Genomic DNA, 22,901 nt, shown 5'->3' with positions numbered 1-22,901 from the left:
AAACTGGAAAATTCTGAAAGAGATGGGAATACCAGACCACCTGATCTGCCTCTTGAGAAACCTGTATGCAGGTCAGAAAGCAACAGTTAGAACTGGACATGGAACAACAGACTGGTTCCAAATAGGAAAAGGAGTACGTCAAGGCTGTATATTGTCACCCTGCTTATTTAACTTCTATGCAGAGTACATCATGAGAAATGCTGGGCTGGATAAAGCACAAGCTGGAATCAAGATTGCCGGGAGAAATCTCAATCACCTCAGATATGCAGATGACACCACCCTTATGGCAGAAAGTGAAGAGGAACTAAAAAGCCTCTTGATGAAAGTGAAAGAGGAGAGTGAAAAAGTTGGCCTAAAGCTCAACATTCAGAAAACTAAGATCATGGCATCCAGTCGCATCATTTCATGGCAAATAGATGGGCAAACAGTGGAAACAGTGGCTGACTTTATTTTTCTGGGCTCCAAAATCACTGCAGATGATGATTGCAGCCATGAAATTAAAAGATGCTTACTCCTTTGAAGGAAATTTATGACCAACCTAGACAGCGTATTAAAAAGCAGAGACATTACTTTGCCAACAAAGGTCCGATTAGTCAAGGCTATGGTTTTTCCAGTGGTCATGTATGGATGTGAGAATTGGACTATAAAGAAAGCTGAGCGCCAAAGAATTGGTGCTTTTGAACTGTGGTGTTGGAGAAGACTCTTGAGAGTTCCTTGGACTGCAAGGATATCCAACCAGTCCATCCTAAAGGAGATCAGTCCTGGGTGTTCATTGGAAGGACTGATATTGAAGCTGAAACCCCAATCCTTTGGCCATCTGATGCGAAGAGCTGACTAATTAGAAAAGACACTGATACTGGGAAAGTTTGAGGGCAGGAGGAGAAGGGGACGACAGAGGATGAGATGGTTGGATGGCATCACCGACTCAATGGACGTGGGTTTGGGTGGACTCCGGGAGTTGATGATGGACAGGGAAGCCTGGCGTGCTGCGGTTCATGGGGTCGCAAAGAGTCGGTCACTACTGAGCGACTCAACTGAACTGAGCTGAGGGACCCCACAAAATGTCGGAGTCGCCAGAGGCTTGAAACCCTCGTCTGACCTACATTCGCCTGGGGCGACTGTGAACTGGGGTAGCTCAGGCGGTGGTCGCAGAGCAGGCAGTGGAGATCGGGTCTCCCCGCACACCCACCCCGGCATACAGAAAGCCGAGCCCCACACACGAAATGGGTTCTAGGTGCGTTTCTTTGTTTTAAAACCCCGGGAGCTTCTGGTGGGCAAAGGATTGTGGGCTGGCAAGCCAGGCCCCTGGAAGGAGACGCAGGTGTGAGGAGGGCAGGGGCGGGGGTCTAGGGGAGGCAAGCGGCCCGACTGCCCCCCGGGCTCCGGGCCGCGTCCAGCGTCGCTAAGCCCTCGGCGTCTCGCGCCGTCCGCCCCTGGGCCGCCCCGCTCGCCTCCAGCAGCTCCGTGGTTTGTATCTTTCTTGCTCATAGACTGGATCCCGACAAACATGGGTTAATTGACTGAATGAATGTCCTTCCTATCAGGAGGAAAGTAGGACTATATTGGCGCCCGCGGAGACAGCGGAGGGAAACGAGGAGCGGAAATAGCGAACTTAAGCCTTCGGCTTTGCAAACCCCGCAGGCGCCTGGCGAGAGTAGAGCAAGTGGGCATGCTGGCCAGGCTGGAGAAATCAGAAGTCAGGGTCGTGGGCCGGGTCTCTAAGCGTCCGCAGTCCTGTAGAAGCCACCGCGGGTGGAGTGTCGGGGGCTATCGTTTTGTAAAAAGCACGGAAACGGAAGGGACCTGTGTGGTCCGTGTTGCCTTGGTCCAGGTTGGAAAGCAGGTCTTTTGGCAGCGTCCTTTGCTCGCATTTCTGCTTCCGGGTTCCTCTGTTCTGTGCAGCCTGGAGGAGCTTCTTTAGAAGGTGGGCGCTAGGCCTCCTCAAAGCTTTTGAGACCCTGGAGTGTGGCCTTGGTAAGTATTAGAGGGACAGCAGCAGGCGCCACTAACAGCGGGGCCTTCGATAGCTCAGTTGGTAGAGCGGAGGACTGTAGTGAGTGAGCTGTGGCAATCCTTAGGTCGCTGGTTCGATTCCGGCTCGAAGGACTTCGTACGATCTTTTTAACCTTCTCTTCCTCGCAAGAGAAAAGCTTACCTAGAAACCCACTGAGTTTGCGCACTGCTGGTGTTCCTTGAAAGATGTGTGCGGTAAACACTCGAGGTACGGTTATGCTATCTTGTGGGTTACATGCAAAGGAGTGCTAATCTGTGCTTTTAAATAAGGTTTATTATTGCTTATGTATAATTATTATATGCCTGCTTTTAAAAAATCCGGTCCGCGGTCCCACTGCACTCAGTGCTAAGCCAAATGAATTTCCCCAACCACGGCGGGTCCACTGGTCAGCGGACACCGCAGAACAACCTGTAAGGCAAAAGGAAAGCAGCCAAAAGCAGCTGGGGGATTAGCTCAAATGGTAGAGCGCTCGCTTAGCATGCGAGAGGTAGCGGGATCGATGCCCGCATCCTCCACTCGGTTTTTGCCCCATGCGTTGGAAGACTTCCCCAACCGCGAGTGGCTGAACCTTGTGGGTGTTTTGTAATACACAAAGGAGTACGGTAGGCAATGATCAGCTTCACACGGGGTCCTTCTATTTTGCAGGTGAGTCTTTTTCAGGTTCCTTTTTGATCACTGCCTTTTTCTCCTCCCGGTAGCAAGGCCGTTAACCGTCTTCCGAGAAGACACGGGTGGAATCCTCCAGCCGCGCCTGCAGGTCGAGCCCGCAAACAGCACCGGCTCAGGTACCCGCTAAACGTGCGAGGGAACCCCGGTGTACTGACCAATGGCAGCGTGCCTTACTGGGCGGGTAGCCAGCTGTGCCCGCGGCCAATAGGCGTGAGACTTCTTGTTTCCTGGCAGAGCGGGGTCCCGGCACCGCGGCGCTCGGGTTTTGTTTGGGTCCTGGGTGGAGGGCCCGGGTGCCGGGGCCCAGGTGGCGCCTTGCTAGCGGGAGAGGGAGCGGGATCACCGGCCCGGAGAGAGGTGAGGGGCTCTGCGTGGAGTGCGGGCCCCGCCCCCGCCCCCTTCTCAGCGCTCAGCGGCCCGCAGCCCCTCTGGAAGCCCACCCGGCTGGGCCACCCCGCCCCTCGCCCAGGCTGGTCCCGCCCCGCCCCCACTCCTGTGGCCTCACTTCTGACCCCTACGCCCTTCCTTGTTAGCCTCCCTCGAGTGTGAGTCCGCCCCTACCCATCCCAAGCCAACAAGCTGGGGCAAGCTCGGTCCTGGTGTGAGGGTCCTTCGGAGTCGTGGGTCGAGAAGCCATCCCCCGTCCCCAAGTAGGTCTCTATGGGCCACTTGTCTAGAGATACTCAGAATACCCATTACTGACCCACAACTACTAGGGTATCTTTTTCAGGGGCCTCGGTGCTTAGAGGGGCGGTGTGGAATAGACTCGTACCCTTAGGGGGATTAAGCTGCAGTCTCCATGTGAGCAGGTAGCTTCTGCCCAGTTAACTTTGGCTTGGCAAAGGCCACATGTCTAGTTTTCTTTCATAATTAATAGGCATGGGGTAATAAAAAAAAAGAACCAGCCCTTCCAGGGCTCAGGAAGCAGCAGAAAAATGCCGGGTCAGTACTTGTGAAAGCAGAGGAGTGGAGAGAGAGAGCTGTCTATCTCAAGTTAGAACCTTGGTTCTCTCCCTTCTGCTCTTCTCCAGAGCAGGGAGCCAGTCTAGGAACTGGAGGTCCAGAATGACCCATCTTTCAAGCTGGCGTTATGTTGTAGTTGGTGTATCATGGCTAGATTTGGGCAGTTGGACCTATTTTCTCTCATCTTTGGGCTGCAAAGAAGCTTAGAGTCTATAGTGTTTCTCGACATACTTAAGTCATTGAGTATTTCATTTTGGAATAGCCACACTGTGGTAAAATAGGGTCCTTTGAAGTCAGTTATAACCCTTAGTGTGGGGACAGAATATTGCTTATTCTTGGCCTTTGCTGGAGGTCCACATGTACCTTTTTTAAAGGGAAAGAGAGCCTCTTCTTATGGTACTCCCTTAGAGGAGCTCTCATTTACCCAGCGATACCCAAAGAACACGTTTTCATTTTTCTTCCCTCTCCTCCCTACCCCACGTTTTTCCCAGCTCTCAGGGCCTGAGTGGTGCAGGAGGATGCTTTCCCAGCCCCACCATGGAGCTGCGCTGTGGGGGATTGCTGTTCAGTTCTCGCTTTGATTCAGGGAACCTAGCCCATGTGGAGAAGGTAGAATCTGTGTCTAATGATGGGGAAGGAGTAGCGGGTGGGGCATCAGCCTCCACCAGCAGCATTGCCTCTTCCCCTGACTATGAATTCAATGTGTGGACCCGACCAGACTGTGCTGAAACGGAATTTGAGAATGGGAACAGGTAAGAAGAAAGTAATGGAGGGTGGAAGAAGGAAGAGAGGGGGTCCTGCGTCTTCTGTTAGCCTTTTGAGAGTTCATGCCAGCACACCACCCCTCCTCTCCCACCCCATCCCCCTCCTCATTCTCTACCCAGTAGCCCTTTCCCAGTTTGGCTTGCTCCAGTCCCCCCCTCCACCCCCCACCCCCCCACATAGCCCCTCTCCAACCCTCCTGTGTAGAATGATGTGTCTCTCCTACTCTGGCCCTCAGGTCATGGTTCTACTTCAGCGTCCGAGGAGGAACTCCAGGGAAACTCATCAAGATCAATATCATGAACATGAACAAGCAAAGCAAGCTGTATTCCCAGGGCATGGCTCCCTTTGTGCGTACACTGCCCACTCGGCCACGCTGGGAACGAATTCGAGACCGGCCCACCTTTGAGGTAAATTTTCCATGAGGAGGAAGGACAGACTTGGGTCCCTCTGGTGCCAGCTGGAGTCCATGATAAGCCCCTGCCTCGGGAAGCCCAGAAGGAGCTGGTTGTCATGGGGTGTCGCAGAGGGAGGGGTGTTAGTAAAAGTGATGGGGGTGTGAGGTCAGCTTCTGATGGTCGACCCAGTAGGTTCTTAGTTCTGACACCAATGGCGTGTTGCCCCTCCCTCTTCCTCCTCTGCTCCTCAGATGACAGAGACGCAGTTTGTGTTATCCTTCATTCATCGTTTTGTGGAAGGCCGTGGGGCTACCACCTTCTTCGCCTTCTGCTACCCATTCTCCTACAGTGACTGCCAGGATTTGCTAAGCCAGCTAGACCAGCGCTTTCTGGAGAACAGCCCTACCCACAGCAGGTGCCAACCCCATTCTTTTCCTGTCACGTAGTCCTGGACCGCAGAGCACCTCTGCTACTCCTGGAGTTTGCCCTCAGAGCCCTGACCCCAAACCTCATCTGTTCTTTCCTCTGTACAGCATGTGGGACTTCAGGTACCCCTGACAGATGTTTCTGTGTGACCTTGACATCCCACCATCCACTCATCACCTGCCTACTTCAAGTCTCTTAATATCCCAGGTCCCATCAGTCACCCAGAATTTAGCCAGCACTGCCACTGTGCAGCACACATTTGTTTTTTCCTGCCCCAAGAGAGGCCACCTCTTTGTGTCTATGCAAAGTAGTCTACCTTAGGGCACCATAAACTGGGGAATAAAACTTTAACTTCATCCTGTCGTATTCCCTGCATTCTGACAATGTAGCTGCTGCTAAGTTTCTTCAGTCGTATCTGACTGTGCAACCCCATAGACGGCAGCCCACCAGGCTGCCCTGTCCCTGGGATCCTCCAGGCAAGAATACTGGAGTGGGTTGCCATTTTCTTCTCCACTGACAATGTAGACCCAACCCAAATCCTCAGGCTCATTTAACACTGTGAGGGACTAGAAGGCCCCAAAGGTTAGGGTGAAGGACCAGATCCTACAAATCCTGGGCTGGTGACCATGCCCACTGGTTGGTAGGACTTCGGGGACTTCTGGCTTAATAACTTTCACACCTACAGCCCCCTGGATACCATCTATTACCACCGGGAGACCCTCTGCTATTCTCTGGATGGACTTCGTGTAGATCTACTGACGATCAGTTCCTGCCATGGGCTTCGAGAAGATCGAGAGCCCCGTCTAGAGCAGCTATTTCCTGATGCCAGCACCCCCCGACCATTCCGTTTCACAGGCAAGAGAGTGAGTAGAAATAGCATAAAGGTAGTACCCTGGCCTTGGCCCAGCCCCAGGCACCACTGGTAGGTTGAGGCCGTATTATCCCTCGGCCCCGTGGACACGACCTCAGCCTACGTTCTGAGGCAGGTGTGACAGCTCCTATTCCAGTTTGCATACTCAACCAGCTGGAAATCCAATGGCTGTTTCCACCTCGTCCCACCACCATCCCCACGTGGTTACCCTGGAATATAGAGCAAATGACCTAATAACTGCTCTCCTCTTCACCTCAGATATTCTTCTTAAGCAGTAGGGTACATCCCGGGGAGACTCCATCTAGCTTTGTCTTCAACGGTTTTCTGGACTTCATTCTTCGACCTGATGATCCCCGGGCCCAAACCCTACGTCGCCTGTTTGTCTTTAAGCTGATTCCCATGTTGAACCCTGATGGGGTTGTCCGGGGTCACTACCGGTAAGAGGCGTGCCCAGCCACGTGGATTGTTCCCAGTCCCGTTATAACCTGCATCTCAGTGGCAGCTGTTAGCCTCATATGTAGTGTCTGTGTTCCCAGTCCTCTTGCACCCTAACACAGGCAAGTCCCTGTGATCATCCAGTGAGCCGAGAACAAATATGATCCCATCCAGTGGCACTTTCTAGGGAAATAAAGCCAGCATATCCATAGGTGCATCTGGTAGAGGGAGCTGTCTTTTAGATTTCTGTAGGAAGGATAACAGCTGACCAGGGAGAGGGCCAGCGTCAGTTGTCTTTCCTGTTGCAGCTTCAGCCTCTCGTTTCATAAGTCAGTTTCCTTTCCATCTGCCACGTGTCTCCTTCGCTGGCCCAGCCCTCAAGCCCCTGCTTTGGTCCTTGTCTCCCTACAGCACAGACTCGCGTGGAGTGAATCTGAATCGCCAGTACCTGAAGCCTGATGCAGTCCTGCACCCAGCCATCTATGGGGCTAAAGCTGTGCTTCTCTACCACCACGTGCATTCCCGGCTGAACTCCCAGAGTCCCTCTGAGCACCAGCACAGTTCCCATCTCCCTCCTGATGCTCCCCTCTCTGACCCTGAGAAAGCCGACAGTCTCCAAAACAGAGCTCACCTTGGGCGCTCATCCAGCGGGGATAAACCTGAGGCGTGGACACAGACTGAGGTAGCCGAGCAGAAGCCCAACAGCGTGTGGATTACGCCACAGGAGTCAGCTGAGGTGGAGCAGCTGGCCCCCGATGCCATCCCCCCCAGAGAGAGCGGTGTTGCTTACTACGTGGACCTGCACGGACATGCTTCCAAAAGGGGCTGCTTCATGTATGGAAACAGCTTTAGTGACGAGAACACCCAGGTGGGAATCTGCAGAATGTCATGTGAGTGTGGGGAGTTTTGCAAGTCAGGAGATGAAGTTCAGGCCATGAGCGGAGGGAGTAGGGCCTTCTGGCAGGAAGCCCTGGGGCTGGCAAGAGGCAGCTTATTCTGAACGAGCTGCAGGGGCCAAGAAGGGGCAGCACCTCATTGTGTTACATCATGACCTCTGAAAGGTCAAGCTACTAGCATCATAGTTTTTCTAGAGTTTGGAACACCAGGGGAGAAGGAGAATTTTATATTTTCGGAGAGAAGGGCTTAAAAAGAGGTAGACTCATACCTTCCCAACACCTAGAAATATTGTCAAACATTCAGTGAGGATGTAAGCAATGCTGACTACTGCTGATGGTTCTGAAGGTGTCTGTGTGCTGTGTGAAGGCACATGACCCCACACTAGGCATCTCTTCCTTGCCCCATCCTTTCTTTCTCTCTGTCTCTCCTTCTGAGTTGCCTTTTTCCTCACCCAAACAGGTGGAAAATATGCTGTATCCAAAGCTCATCTCCTTGAACTCAGCCCACTTTGACTTCCAGGGCTGCAATTTCTCAGAGAAGAATATGTATGCCCGAGACCGCAGAGATGGCCAGTCTAAAGAGGGAAGCGGCCGGGTTGCAATCTACAAAGCCTCAGGGATAATCCACAGGTTGGATGGAAACTGAGATACAGTGGATGAAATAGCTGCCCAAAGAAAACAATAACCCAGTGTAGGGTGTGTGAGGGGCAGGGGATGGATGAAGTCTTCCCAAAGGACAGATTCACAGTTTGTGTGGTTGTCTTTAGTCTGGGACACTACCTTTTGGGGGACCTTTCTTCTGTGAAGTGCCAGAGTCAGTTGCTAGTGCTGGGGATCAGCCCTTTCTACTTGTGCACACTCTACCCCAGCTGATTATCTCGTAGACCACCTAGTCTGTCCCCCATGGTTCTGTCCAGATTCTGTCTGATAAAGGTCTCCATGTCTTAGCTACACACTTGAATGCAACTACAACACTGGACGCTCAGTAAACAGCATCCCTGCCGCCTGCCATGACAACGGGCGTGCCAGCCCCCCTCCCCCGCCGGCCTTCCCTTCCAGATACACTGTGGAACTGTTTGAGCAGGTACGAATGCAGGGGATGAATGGGGAAAGGGAAACCTCAAAGTCTGGAAAGGCCTTCACCTCTGCCACCTGACTCTCAGGTCCTCTGAGGCAAGGCTCACCACTGTCGCCGTCTCAACTCTCAACCATGGTCGTGGTTTTCCTCAGTTAATAGGCACCAGGCCTCTGACTGTAAAGGTATCAAGGGGATGAATGGGCACTACTCTGATCCTCAGCCCTGCCATAGAGACTCTCCTATGATTTTGTGCTGAGTCACATTCTTTGCCTGTGAGCTTATCTTCCCCCTTCTATTGGATTAGTTCCCTTATGAGTTCAAAGCACCCCCTCTACAGAGGTCCTGATGATCCCGGTGTCCTGGGGCACATGACAGGAACAGAAAGAACTGTGGGTTACAGAAGAAATCCCATTGCCTTCTCCTGCTGGTAGAACTCCTGCCTGGGGCTATCCTGAAAGCCCACCTGCCCCTGCTCATAATGACGAGGGCCCCAGATGGGCAGCAATTTAGGGGGCAGCCCTAAATCCACTTTGCAGTAAATAGCCTGAGCACCACAGTTGACATAGTCATTGAGCAAATGTGAGGCCGGCCTCTCCTTCCCTTCCAGTGGGCTGTGCATCTCAAGCCAACACAGCACCCATGTATGGAAACAGCTTCCTGGGTTGGAAGACCAAGACACTGAGCCAAATTGGACTCCCCACAGGTGGGACGAGCTATGGCCATTGCAGCTCTGGACATGGCGGAGTGCAACCCGTGGCCCCGAATCGTGCTGTCAGAGCATAGCAGCCTAACAAACCTCCGGGCCTGGATGCTGAAACACGTGCGCAGCAGCCGAGGCCTGAGCACCACTGTGAACATGAGCATCAGCAAGAAGAGAGGCTCTCGAACTCCACCCAGAAGTAACAAGTAAGACAAGCAGCGGGGAGCGAGAGGCTGGGGCACTGGAACAGGGCTCTAGAGCAAAGAGCTCCAAGGAATTTGTGTGATTCCCAACCAAAAGAACCATGTGGTGAATGTTTCCAGGGTGAATGCAGATTAGGAAGGTTACTGCATTTTTCGGAGAATGGGATCCTCTTCCCATTTATATAGCACTACATACTTCCAAGATGTTGGAAAAGCAGCTTAGGGGATTCCCTGCTCCAGAGCCCTGCACAAAATCAAGTAGAACTAGGGTGGGGGTCCCCAGGGGTGGGTCTCACCTTCCTGTAGTTGTGAATGTCTGAGGGGCCCAGGGCAGCACCAGGGTGACAATGGGGACCTCACTGGGAGTTAAAGCTGCCCAGGGCCAGCCCACATGGCTCTTAGTATATTCTCAGCAGGAGTGTGCACGTGTGAACAAGGGCCCCCAGGCAGCCTGAGATGCCCCACATTAGGTTCCTTATCTGTGGACACAGATTCCTCCCTGCCACCTCGGAATGAGTCCCTGAGACTTTTCACCACAGAGGTGACGCTGTACTGGGCATCAGACCAGGGAGGACGATGCAAGACAACCTCCTGACCCAGGATTAACTGGTGTCTGCTTCTTGCAGCGGACTGCCTGTTTCCTGCTCTGAAAACACCTTGAGCCGTGCGCGAAGTTTTAGTACTGGCACAAGTGCTGGTGGTAGCAGCAGCAGCCAACAAAATTCTCCACAGATGAAGAACTCCCCCAGCTTTCCTTTTCATGGCAGCCGGCCTGCGGGGCTGCCAGGCCTGGGATCTAGCACCCAAAAGGTCAGCCACCGGGTGCTGGGCCCCGTCAGAGGTAAGCTAGTCTGGGAGCCCCTGCAACAGGTGTTCGGTTGTTTGGGGCATTGCTGGGGGAAGTGAGAGCTTGAAGATGCACACTCGGCCTGGGACCAAGGGGTGAATCAATAAAATTAGTTTGTAGCAGAATCTGCAGCCTCTTCTGCGACCTTGGTGTTCCCTGCGGCACAAGCTCCAGACGGTACTGTGTGGCAGAGACGGGAGCCCGGGGTCTTGGGTTTCAGCAACTGCTGGGAGGCAGGAAGTGCCCAAGGAAGAATCACTGGCTAGAGCAGGGTCACGCTGAGACATGGAGCCTCCACGTCAAGGACAGTGTTGGTCTGTCTTGGGAGCAGGAAGGATAAGGTTTCCTCACAGTCAGTCACAGCACCATGCAGAGATGGTGAATCCTACCCAGGGTCTCTATGGCTGAACTTGTTCCTGGCTTCAGAGCCTTTCCAGAAAGTGTTGGAAGGATGCCAGCTTTTCCAAAGAAAATGGAATTACAGACAGCTTCTGTACTAGGCTCACAATCCAGTCCCTTCCAGCGGTGGCCACAGTCCCTCAACTGTGCCTCTAGGTTTGGCCAATAAGACCCTGCTTGACCAGAAACAGGTGGGCCTTTAAGGAAAAAGAAGAGGAAGGGACTTCAGAGCTGTTCCTTGGGAGTGACCTGGACTGGAGTAGGGCGACTGTTACACTGCTATTCCTGGAAAAAGCAGTAGATCAGAAATCAACATTGTATGTGGCTTCTGGGCTACAGCAGTCTGGCCAGAGTATAGAGGTTTATACACTAGAAACTGAGCTTTGCTCGTCTTCAAGCTGCACTTGTCCTTGTCAGCACTTCACAGCTGCTCAGCTTGCAACAAAACTTTTGGTGCAGAGCAGAAACATGCCCTGGCGTCAGTGGCTGTGGAGATGACCACTGATTAGAGCAGCCACAGGAGAGAGAGCAGTGGTCCTCACCAGCTTTGACCAATAAGATGTTGTCCCTGGCAGACCCCATAGTTACCTCTGCTTAGGTTCCAAGCCCCACTCAGAGTCTGTCTTCATTGAGAAAGGACACTTTTGTACACTGTTTGAGTATTAAAGCAGTAATAATGCCTTATGTTTAAATAGCGTTAAACAGTGAACAAAATAGTACCGTGTATTTATTTCATTTAATCCTTACAAGGACCCTGAAGATAGGTGGTATTTCCATTTTTCTAATGAGGAAGCTGAGGGTGCTGAAGGTTAACTGGTCCAAGGTTGCACAGCTATTAAGTGGCAGTTATTCAAACTTATGTCTTTTTGCATTCTGGCATACTTGAGTTTCCTATCTTAAATTTGGATACTTTTTCTTCTTTTAATTTCTTTTGTTCTTAACTCATAGAAGGAATATGAACCCTAAATCTTCTTCCCTGACTACAAAAGGCAAACAGTAAAGAGCCTTTTCTAGATCATCACTGGAGGATTCTAGGCAGTTTTTAGTCAATATTTTATTAACATCTTCCCTACTCCACCCACCCCACCCCCATCCCAATGTAGAGTGCTGTATTAAGCTCCTTGAGTGAGAAACATACTCTGCTTCTTTGTTACTTCCCCCAAATAACTAATAGAAAATAGGCACAGTCACTACAAAGTAACTGCTCTGGTGGACTGACTCGAAACTTCATAAGGGACACAGGGCTGTAAACACAGCAGAAAAGCGCACTGTAAGCAAGGAACGCGGGGAGCCACTGTTATGGATAAACACAAGAGTAATCACCCAAAGGATGATCAGTTGAGAAGTGGTTTTGAGGAATGGGTGTGGTTTATGGTTTAATAAGAACATCCAGAGATGAGAGTGATAGCCAGGACCAGTGCTATGTGTAGAGAGGACGACAAGCAGGCACACTAGCTGATTCGAAGAGCAAACCCTTCCCTATGGAATCAGGAAGAAAGGTGGGAGGAAGAAGCTGAAATGTCTTGAGAACAAAAGATTATGTGTTAACAAAGACCTATGGCAGTGACTGTGTCTCTCATGATGGGAACAAAAGATCTGCTTAAGCGAGCTGTCTGTGAACTCTCTATAGAAATCAGGCAGGGATGGGAGAAGGGGTCCTTGCAGTGGTTTATACCTGAGACGACGAGTGCCTGTACCAGGGTCTGTGAAGGTATTTAATAGAAACAAGTGGAGGGATTCACTGGTGGTGGAAGAGAAAGACTTAAGAGCTTCATGGTTACAAGCTAAAGGAGTATGTCATGACATTAAGACATTGTCTGAAGAGTGCTGTTTATCTATTTTAGACATGCTTGGATGTCACGAGCTAGCTATATGGAGATGTCCTACAGGCAGAAAAAGGCTTCCCTAGTGGCTCAGCTGGTAAAGAATCTGCCCACAATGCAGGAGACCTGGGTTTGGAAGATCCCTGGAGAAGGGAATGGCTACCCACTCCAGTATTCTGGCCTGCAGAATTCCATGGACTATATATAGTCCATGGGGTCACAGAGTCGGACACAATTGAGTGTCTTTCACAGGCAGAAAAAGGGCCAAAATGCAGAGAGGTGACATCAGGGTTGTATCTAAGAGTCCTCCACATTCAGGTGCAGGTGAAACCAAGTGAGAAGCTATATTCCCCCAGGTAAATTAGCAGCAGCAGCAGCAAATGAGCTTAGAAGCAGAAAGAGAGCTGGTTTGAGAATCAGGACACCCTGTGGACTTGCATAAATATTTGTAGGAACAAGAAACTATCTCTGAATTCAGGAGGTCAGGAAGATTCCTCATAACGCCAGACAGGAATACTGTAAGGAGCTGAAAGAGCAGACCCAGAGATCTTGACTCCTGTGTTCTCCTGAGCATTTGCTGGTGCTCCAGTTTTTGCCACTTCCATCTCAAAGTCCCTGATAAGACTCCAGGATGGGAGACTGGTCTTGGCTTGGGATAGGGACCTCTGATGCATACTGTGGTACTGGACATGGCATCTTCAACTCACCTTGGGAAAACTTCTTCATTTTGTCCTGTGCTGTAGCTTTGTGACATCTCCTGGTTCCACACACCTGGCTCTGGGCCCTCACCACATCTAGGCATCTTTTGTCTTCCAGAATAAGAAAATCATGATCCTCATCTCTCTGAGATCTAACTAAAAAGCATCTGTGAATACACCTTCCAAATCCCCAAACTGGGATTGCTGAAGGTTTTTGTTTTTTTGTTTTTTTTTTTTTACTTACGAACTTATTTTTAAGAAAATTCCCACTAATGCATAAAAAATATCCCATGTAACTGTAGGTTACTTAGTGGCAGTCCTTTATTGGCTAGAACAGAACATGAGGTTGGGCTATCTAGAAAACTTCAGACAAGATTTAGGTATCCCAGCCAGCAGCTTAAGGCAGGGCCTCAGGGAGCTAACTACTCTGGCTGGGCCTGTCCTCAGAGGCTGGGGGATGACATTTTAGAAGCCCAAAAGTAGCCAACTTGGGGTGAATAGAAATGTTGCGGGGACAGAAGGCTGAAAGAGCCTGAGTAGGCCTTGCCTCCCAGCACCCCCCTGGCAACAGTGCCAGAATCACTGGGGAATAGCTAATGTCATTGCTAAAGTGGGTAGTTTAGTGGTGTGAAAGCAGACGCAGGCAGTTCAGAGGACCTGCTGGGTAGAGGGCGGAGAATAAACGAGCTCCCCCTCCTGTTGGCTATGCTTCATGAAAACAAGGCTGGGGGGGCTGGGGGTGGAGAGAGACACCAGTGAGGTGCCTAGGACACATGACTGAAGAAGGCACTTGCTCTCAGGATCAGGCAAAGACCTGGACCTCCCTAAACTGCACCCGAGGCACTCCCCTTCCGGCCTACACAGCAGGCTACTGGTGAAAGACCAGGCAGGGGCTTAAGAGTAAAGCAGGGAGCCTTCAGCCATCAGCCTACCACGGCCACTCTAATCCATCCCAGCTCTGGCACTTAAAGCTGAGATTACCAGAACTCTTTCCTGGCCTCCGAGATGCCGTGTCTCAGCTGGCTGGCAGCTTCTGGTGGAGCACCTCAAGGCCAATGAAGAGTAGAGGTTCCTTTGAGAACTGAGTCAAAGGACACAGGAAGCCTCCAGGCCTCCAGCTCCATCACCACTTTTACCTTTTCCCATGAAAACAAAAGTTTCATGTTAAATAGCCATATGCCCTCAGACTAAAACTTACCTGATGGCAGGAAATGTTTCCTAACACATCTGTTTATTCCCTTATCACCTAGCAACACGCTTGGCACTTATTAAATGATTTCCAAATATTTGTTGAACAAATAAAAGGCAAGAAGCTGGGAGGTGAATGGAGGCTTCCCTGCCTATCCACCCCTCAAAGGGCATTATTCAGGTCTGTGATCGTCCTAGGGATCCAGTGAGACCTGAGTGCTACTTGGAGGGACAGTTGTAAACATGTCTGGGGAAAGGGGGGATGATGCCGGACCTAGGCAAAGGGTACACAACTGCTCCAGAATTGTGAGCCCTCAGAATATCCATTCTGACTCACACGGTGGTGAGATGCAGTCTAGCTCTGCGTCTCTGGCCTCTGCCCAGGACTGACCTGCTGCTCCCAGATGGAACCTTAGGGCTGATGACCATGCTGCACCCTCTTGAAACTAGTCACAGATGCACAGCTGGTCCCATCACCACTTGCACTCAGCCTTAAGCTGCCGTTTCTATAGTTTAGAACCAAGAAGAGTTGGAGGTCCTCCCTGTAATTCTTGTCACAATGAGACTGGATAAGCATGGATGACACCAGGGCCCAGAAGTCAAAACACGAGAAGCTGGGCTGTGTGCTTACACTGCCAAATTTACAAGCAGGCCCTGCCACATCTTAAGACAGGCTTTTAAGTGCTACCTTTAAATGCCTCCCATTTTTCAGATCAGGCCTCTCTCCTAAACCAAACTTGTCTCCTATCCTGAAACTCTCTTCAGCAGCAGGATTCCAGGGATGTATCCTTAATATCTTTCCCTTGATCCCTACATTTCACTTGGCATTTTTTATATTGTTTGCTCATTTTGCTTTCTATCTTCTTGAGTGTCACTTGGTTCCTTACTGGAACCTACAAACATCCCAGAGGCCTTCACTCTCTCGCTTGCACTCTTTTATCCTTTCTTGGGGTAGGGTGAAACTTCATCCCCTAACACAGTTCCAGCATCCTTCTGTGTCAGATCATCTATCTCCTGCTGTTTCTCCCTCTGTCATGAAGTTCGTTATCTGAAGTGACCCGAGTGCACTGTCACTTGACGTCCATGTTTTAACTGAAGCCATTACCAAGGTCTAGGCTCTGCAGCATCTCTGAGTCTTTGGTGGTGGATAATGTTTCAAGTTATTTAACTGTGGCCATGAGTTCCTGACTTCGGTTGTTTTGTTGGCATTGCTGTGCCAACTCTTTCTAGCTCCCTAAGGTCTGGTGGTTTTGACTCCTGTCTGTGGTCTTATACTTTAATTGGAACCCAGCATCTCGGCAACCTCCTCAAAGCTAGAGTAGCTTCCTGCTGAGATCTCTCCCTTTCTTCTTGTCCTTTTTCATACAAGTATCAGTTTTTTAAAATTTGGTTTGGGAATGTTCCAGAAGTATCCTTGTCACTGCTAGTGTAGACAAGATAAAATTCCTGTTACCTACTTACTTTTTACATGAGACTTTTTACATGTAACACATGTTGCTTTGTTAGAAGTCAGCTGGCATCCTGTAATCAGCATCAAATTCAGCTCCATAGAAGTTAATGGCTCATTTGGTTTGAGAACATTTGGTACCTGCTGTTACCCTATGATGAGGAGGGACCTGCCATGCCTGAGCACCTCCCTGCCCCTTCTCATCACCATCTACCCAACTGGGATCCCACCTTTCAGAATCTGTAGCAGTAAGGCTCTAGCCACAAAGAAGGGACCAAGAGAGCTGCCCCATAAGAGTATAACCACATGCCCTTAGACAGGGATTGTTGAGTCAGCTCATGGTCTGCAGTGGGTGTCTGTTATCCAGGCAAACAAAATGTTTAAAGTCTTTGTTTTTCCAGGCAGTACTTTACAGGCCCTGAGATATAGTGTTGGAAACATAGTGTTGGAAAAGACCAGGTCCCTACCCTCAAGAAACTCAAAGTTTCAATTAGAATATTAGCTAACATTTATTGAGCGCTTACTATGTGCCAGGCACTGTTATAAGTACTTTACATATACTAACATTTAGTTAAGGAGACAGAAACCATAAACAGTTACTTGCCAAGGGAAAGAAAGAAAAGTGAAAGTGAAGTCACTCAGTCGTGTCCGACTTTTTGCGACCCCATGGACTGTAGCCTACTAGCTCCTCCATCTATGGGATTTTCCAGGCAATACTGGAGTGGGTTGCTGTTTCCTTCACCCGAGGGAACAAAGAATAATTAAAGAAAAGAGAACAGTTAATTTTACTCTTAATGGTCAGGGAGGCTTTCATAGAGGTGACATTTGAGATGAGACATGTAAGATGTCCAGAGTTCACTGGAAGAAGAAACAGGCATTGCAGAGGAACAGCACAGCCAGTAGCCACAGAGGCTATAGCAGAGGATCAAGTCAGCATCCTACTGAGGGTGTGTAAACTGGACCTATAGTAGGTGGGGCTTTGAATGCCGTGTTCAAACATTTGAACTTTATCCTGTAAAAGACCTTCAATATCTCCCCCTTGTCTGAGCCAAAATGATTTTTGATCAGGTCTGTATTTTAGAATAATAATTTCTGGCACCTGTGTGAAGGATGGATTATAAAAGAGAATAGATTCAAGCTAGGGAGGCCAGTGGAGAATGTTTTTTTAAAAGCCTGGATGAGAGATAAAGATTGTATCTGGACACTGGTAATGGCAAAGGTGAATACAGAGGGAATTCAAGAGAAGGCAGTGGATGAACTGTCCAGTTTTGGGTTAAATACAAATCTAAATGTGAAGGAGTCGAAAGATCAAACAAAAGTTTCTAGCAGATTTTTCACCAAGATAGGGAGAAGGAAAGGAAGCAAGGGATCATGAGACACTGGGTCATGAGACACTGCCAGGTAGAAACAACCAGTAGACAGAACTGCAGCTCAGGAAAAAAGGGCGAGAGGGAGACTTAGGAGTTTTGACCACATAGAGCAGAAGAGGATAAAATGGTGACGGATACTGGCATTTAGGGACAGGACAAGTAGTTGAAGAGGTGCATTTAGAGGGAGGAGAAAAAGCCAAGCTCAGTAACTTAAGAATGAACTGGTGTGAGTAGGCTAGTTAGCTACAGAGGTAAAGCAGGACGAGGGCTGGATGAACAAGGAGAGCTGGAGTAAGTGATGAGGTCTTTCTACCCATCTTAGATTTACTTCAGAAGAGGGATGCTGGTGTGATAACAAGCTGGAAAACAGGCATCTGCTGACAAGGGAAAGCCAGTGGGGCAGTAGAATGACAATACCTCACTTATTTGCCCTTTTATCTGCTTGTGTCCCTTCCACTCAGAGCCCCGAAGCCAGGATAGGAGACGGCGGCAGCAGCCAGTGACCCATCGCCCTACTTCAAGCAGCCTGGCCCCATCCCCAACTCCTGCTAGTTCTAACCTAGCCTCTTCACACATGGGCTCCTGCCTACTGCCCAACTCACTCAGCATATCAGGTCTGTACTCACTGCCACTGAAATCTGGGTTGGTCGACCTCCTTCCTTCTCTACCTCCCAGGGTGTAGGCCAGAGTCCTGACTAGGCTTGAAGAAACCCCTCCAGCTCTGCTGCCATATGACCTGCACCTCCTTCTTGACTTCATGTTATGCAGGCCACTCCAGACCAGGGCCGTCAGTTATTCTCCTGGATTATCCTAAATCCCTAAACTAACATCCATGTCCTTGTACAGGAAGCTGGAATTCTATGAATGTCTTTGTATAATAAAATAAGTTACCACGTACTGAGCGTTTACTATGTGGCAGGTACTGCTCTAAGCACATCATCTCATTTAATCTTATTTTTACAGTTGAACCTGAGGACTTTTCCTACCTGCTATTTATTCATACTCCCCGACTCCAGGAGCTGGGCAACATTAGACGAAATTGAAGAATGAAAACAGCATAGACCTTTTCACCCATCATCACCACACATATTATGGGATCGTGTCATTCACATAGAGAGCCTAGACCATCTGCTTTCCTTTTAAGTTCTAGATCCAGCCATGTAACGGACTGGATGGGAATGATTTCTAAGACTCCAGTCTGACATCTTCTGCCTCCCTCAGAGCCTGCTACTCCCAACCTGTTAACTCTCTTCGGTGGGTAGCCCTGAATCCACCGGTCTTGGTGCTGCTTGATCCTTAAATGCTTACACACACAACTGGGGTAACACTAACAAATTCAAAGCAGTTCAGCTTAAGTGGGTTCTGAGTCAAGCCCCAAGTTGCCATTCCACCCCTTGGACCAGACGAGAGCATGCAGTGCTTCTGAACGAGGGGCAGTTTTGCACAACAGTGGACATTTGCCAATGTCTGGAGAATTTTTTGGTTGTTACAGTGATGAGGAGGGAGGAGAAGAAATGCCATCTGCTGGGTCGAAGCCAGAGATGGCTGCTAAACATCCTGAAACACACAAGGCAGCCCCCCACAACAAAGAATAATCCAGTCCAACATGTCAACAGTGCCAGTATTGAGAAACCCGGATGGAAAGGAAGTTACCTCTTCTCCATGGCCCCGTCCTGATCCCAGCTTCCTTTGTTCCCTAGGGAGCAGCTGCTCATTCCTGTCTTCAGGAGACAAGACAGAGGCCGTCATGGTGATTGGGAAAGGTCTGCTGGGGGCTGGACCTCGGATCCCCTGTATTAGGACCCGACTGCAGGTAACATTCTGGGGTCTTCCCCAGCCCCCGGCTAACAACACTTGGCAGAGCCCAGCAAGGCGCTGTTCACCTGGGGAACGGGAGGGAAGATGCCCAGCCCTGCTTTACATCCTTGCCCCACAACCACAGCAGAGAGCTGCTCTGATGCCTGAATGCCTGTCTGTCGAGTGCCCCCTGTCCCCTTCAGCCAGGTCTCTTGCTTGCTTCCAATCCCAGCATCCCTGCCAGACATACCCTCACCTCAGCCTGCTAGCTTTGGCTTTGCCTGCCCCTGCCCTTAGCTTCTCCTCTCTTTCTGCCCAGACCTGCCCGAGGAGACTTCCCGCCAGGAGGGGTCCCGGATTCCCCAGGTAACACATCTGGTTGCTGCTCCTAGGACCAGCTGTGCCACCCACTCCGATTCAGTCCAGATCCCCATACTAGGCTGACTGAAGTTGGGTATAGGCAGAAGCTGCCTGGATGGGTGAAGCTTAAGCTGCTCTGGCAGGGGCTGAGGCAGTGAAGGCTCTGAAGTAGACCTACTAATACTCCAACATCTTTCCACATCGTGCTTTTCTACTCTTCCAGATCTTGGCTGTGGTATAGCCATGAAGGTTAAATGCTGGGTCCTTTCGCCTCCCCTAGTTAAGTAAAGCTTGGACTGTATAATCATAGACTGAACCCGAGTTTTTTAGCTATTATCCTGCCTGACCCTCTCAGCTAGGCATAGTGCCCAAGAACTCAAGGTCCTAGTACCCATGCTGACCCATATACTACACTCGTGCATGTGGAAACTAGAAGGAAACCTAGAAGCAAGAACGTACATGGAAGAATCCAGCCTCTTAGCCTCCCCCTGTCCACACAGGCTAGGCCCAGGTTGGCCCAGGGCTCACCGCCGACTCGCAGAGGGATGAGAGGCTCTCCGGGCCCCACATCCCCTATCCCCCAGACCAAGAAGAGCAGTGAGCCGGAGCTGGGACCCCGCTGCACACCACGGTGAGCACCAGTGTCCAGCCCCTCATTCCACCTCTTATTCCCATTTCTGCCATTCAGGACCATTTTCTTCCTCCCCTTCTCCCTTTGACCCCTTAAGGACTAAATGTACCTCCAGTAAGAATCCAGTCGCTGACTTTTTTCCCATCATGCTCTCATTCTTCACTCCAGCAGACAAGAGAACAACTTCCAGTCAGGGCCTCAGGCACCCCTATCAGACCACTGTGCAGTGCCCAACCTACCTAGCCTCCCCCATCTTGTCTGTCTCATGTCCCGGCCCCTGGCTAAAAGACCAGAAGAAGGGCTGAGTTTGCAACCCTGATTCCTCTCTTTTCTCTGTTGCAGGCTGCCTCAGGCCGGGCCCCCACGGCCCTGCTCCGCCCCCGCCTTTTCTCCTATTTCCTGTAGTCTGTCTGACTCCCAGTCTCGGATTTGTTATAGTGGGGGGCCCTTGGGCCAAACCGAGGTTTGTTTTGTCCCTAAATCTCCTCCATTCACTGTTTCTCCCCGGGTCTGATGCCTTCAAGCCCAGGATATGACCCCACAATGGGGAACACAGTGACAAATGTGCTAGTCCCCCTTTTCAGCTGCTGATTCCACGTGACAACTCTATGTAACTTCTTAGAACACCCCCCACACTGTTCTGAGACATTGCAAAGCATCACCTTGAGACAGGACAAAGCAGGGACCTGCCACCCCTTCCCTCCCTCCACAGCACAAGATTTTGGGACCACAAAAACATATATATTTTTTTATATTGGGGGGAGGGAGTAGAAAAGAAAGTAGCCCCTATACTGGGCCCTATTCAGTGGCAGCTTCTTGTTCCATAGGGTTAAGGAAGACTTTGAGGAAATAAAAGTTGTTTGGAAAAATCCAGGTGTAGTTGCTTTGTATGCTGTGATGGGTAGAAGGGATGAAGTGAAGTGTGAAGGCCCCTCACACCCTCCATCTTGCCTCAGACTATGTCCTGGAACCCTAGAAAAGAGGGGGAAAGACCTGAGGTAAGGAAAATGCTGCAGCTTTCCTCTGGCGCTATCTTTCAGAATCAACTCCCATCCAGCCTGTTCCCCCTTACAGTCCTCACCCACTGTTACAGGTTGGTTTACAAGCCCTTCATACAACCTACCCCCATCCCACTCTTATCTATGACTTAGGTCTATAGTAGCCACCCCCTACATAAGCACCCTGTGCCCCTGAAATAGAATTCTCTATTTCTGCAACCCCTCACAAAAAAAGTATGCCTAAAGACCTCACAACCTTGGAAAAGGACTATTTTAAGTGAAGAGCCCAAATCCTCATACTTGGATGGCATCATTACCTTTATTACTTAGGGTGTCAGTACCTCCTTGCACCCATACTATCAACTTGGAAATCGGGAACCACATAAAGATGGGGACTGAGTGAGTTGACGGTACCCACCCCGTTCTAGCAGGGAGCAGTTTAAGGGGGCTGGGCACTCGCTACTTTGTGCGGATAAAGGGGCCCAGTTCTGGACTGTATCACGCTTGGCCCAACACGTTCTGATTTGAAGTCTCGAACCCTGCAGGTCCTGGCGCGGCCTTCCCGCTCACTCTCCAGGGTCTAGGCGCTACAGCCCCGGACCGTTACCTGGGGCAGAAAAAGCGCCACTCTCATTCCTGCTTCTTGGGATTGTTGACGGCCACGTAGTGATAGAGAACGACAAGTAGGAAGAGCGACACGCCCAGCATGTTGGCGAAGATGGCGAGCTGCACGTCCGTGATCATGCTGAGGAGAAGAGGAGGGCCTGAGACGCGGGCCAGCGGACTCCTCGCCCAAACCAGGACCCGTCCTTGCCCCCGCTGGTCCAGTCACAGCCTATGGGTCGGGGATCGCGCCTGCGTTCCTCTTACCTGATCAGCTGGGCTCGGCTCCGACGCGGTCTGTGGACGAGCTTGAGGTAGTAAACCTGGACCGGAAGTTTGCAGCGCCAATTCGGCTCCAAACCAGGCATTTCCGGTTGTGAGGCTCGGTCGGTAAGGCCTCTCTAGCCTCAGCGTCTCGCCTGCTCCCGTGGCGCTCTCGCGAGGGGCGGGGTCTTGGGTCTGGCCGAAGAGGGCGGGGCTGTCGTGTGGGTCGCTGGGCGGACGCGCACTCCAGACTCAGTGCGGCGCAGCTGACTGCAGCTGGCGCTTCCCGGAACGCGGTTAGCGGCCTTAGGGCAACCTCGCTGGAGCTAAGGAGTGGGCTAGAGTGAGGGTGCGGCGGCCGGGCCGGGCGAGGAGCTTGGCTTGAGTCTAGTCGGTGCCCCCCTCCTCTCCTGTCCCGGGCCCCCGCGCTGCTGCTCATCCTTCGCTTCCCGGCCCGGCCAGGTGCTTCCTTTGCGCCCTGCCCTCAGGGTCCCCTCCCTGGCCCGGGCGGCGGGGAGAGGGATGAGAGGCGGTGTAGAATGGGGACTGGAGTGGGGCGGCCGGGTCCCTCTCCTTGGCGCGCCAGCCTTTCTGCCCCACATACGCCAAAAAGAACGATCCTGCCTGTGATCTGACCGATGCCTCCCTTAGTCGGACTCCCTCCCTCCATCCCACCCCAAGAGGTGGGCGTCGGAAATGGGGCGGACCCTCCTGGAATCAAAACCCAAACCGTGGGACTTCGGCCAAGTGGGAAATCACCCCCCGGATGTCAGGGAGTGGGGAAAGGAGGAAGGGCTGGGAGCGGCAAAAGGGGTCGTGTGGGTGGTAAGCAGAGTGGGCCTCCGAGGAGAAAAAAGATGACAGTGGGTAGATGTCCGAGGGTCTCTCCTGAGGGAGAGGCAGCCCGGGGCTTTACAACCCTCTGCCCAGCCCAAACCTACTCCCCCTCACTTCTTGCTTTCCCTCAGCTTCACCATAAAAGGGAACGGCACTAAGCCAGGCTGGGGCCGGGGGCTGGGCTGTTGCTCTGGAGCTGTCAGGGGTAATGGAAGCCAGTTGCT

General features: G+C 51.1%; 2 protein-coding genes and 2 non-coding genes across 12 annotated transcripts; 3 read left to right on the top strand and 1 right to left on the bottom strand.

Annotated features, from left to right (window-relative positions):
* Nucleotides 1-1,638: 1,638 nt before the first annotated feature.
* AGBL5 (AGBL carboxypeptidase 5) lies at nt 1,639-20,846 on the top strand. 9 transcript variants are annotated; one of them, XM_024998942.2, is made up of 16 exons: nt 1,639-1,974; nt 2,713-2,799; nt 4,138-4,398; nt 4,647-4,818; nt 5,058-5,221; nt 5,918-6,095; nt 6,362-6,540; nt 6,950-7,406; nt 7,895-8,064; nt 8,383-8,518; nt 9,216-9,418; nt 10,042-10,256; nt 17,649-17,801; nt 18,888-19,000; nt 19,845-19,975; nt 20,318-20,846. In XM_024998942.2, the coding sequence occupies exons 3-16, from the start codon at nt 4,184-4,186 to the stop codon at nt 20,487-20,489; spliced, it is 2,658 nt and encodes an 885-aa protein (XP_024854710.1). In that variant the 5' UTR covers nt 1,639-1,974; nt 2,713-2,799; nt 4,138-4,183; the 3' UTR covers nt 20,490-20,846.
* On the top strand, nt 2,018-2,106 carry TRNAY-GUA (transfer RNA tyrosine (anticodon GUA)). The gene is given in 2 exon segments: nt 2,018-2,054; nt 2,071-2,106. It is a non-coding gene; the product is annotated as a tRNA-Tyr (tRNA).
* On the top strand, nt 2,457-2,529 carry TRNAA-AGC (transfer RNA alanine (anticodon AGC)). Its single transcript has one exon. It is a non-coding gene; the product is annotated as a tRNA-Ala (tRNA).
* On the bottom strand, nt 20,710-21,919 carry OST4 (oligosaccharyltransferase complex subunit 4, non-catalytic). Its single transcript, XM_002691457.6, has 3 exons — nt 21,844-21,919; nt 21,581-21,718; nt 20,710-20,947 (listed from the first exon to the last, which is right to left on the bottom strand). The coding sequence occupies exon 2, from the start codon at nt 21,715-21,717 to the stop codon at nt 21,604-21,606; it is 114 nt and encodes a 37-aa protein (XP_002691503.3). The 5' UTR covers nt 21,718; nt 21,844-21,919; the 3' UTR covers nt 20,710-20,947; nt 21,581-21,603.
* Nucleotides 21,920-22,901: the final 982 nt, after the last annotated feature.

This window comes from Bos taurus, chromosome 11 (assembly GCF_002263795.3).
Source record: "Bos taurus isolate L1 Dominette 01449 registration number 42190680 breed Hereford chromosome 11, ARS-UCD2.0, whole genome shotgun sequence".
Taxonomy (NCBI): Eukaryota; Metazoa; Chordata; class Mammalia; order Artiodactyla; family Bovidae; genus Bos; species Bos taurus.
The sequence above is the reverse complement of the archived record's forward strand: the minus strand, read 5'-3'. Positions and strand labels throughout refer to the sequence as shown.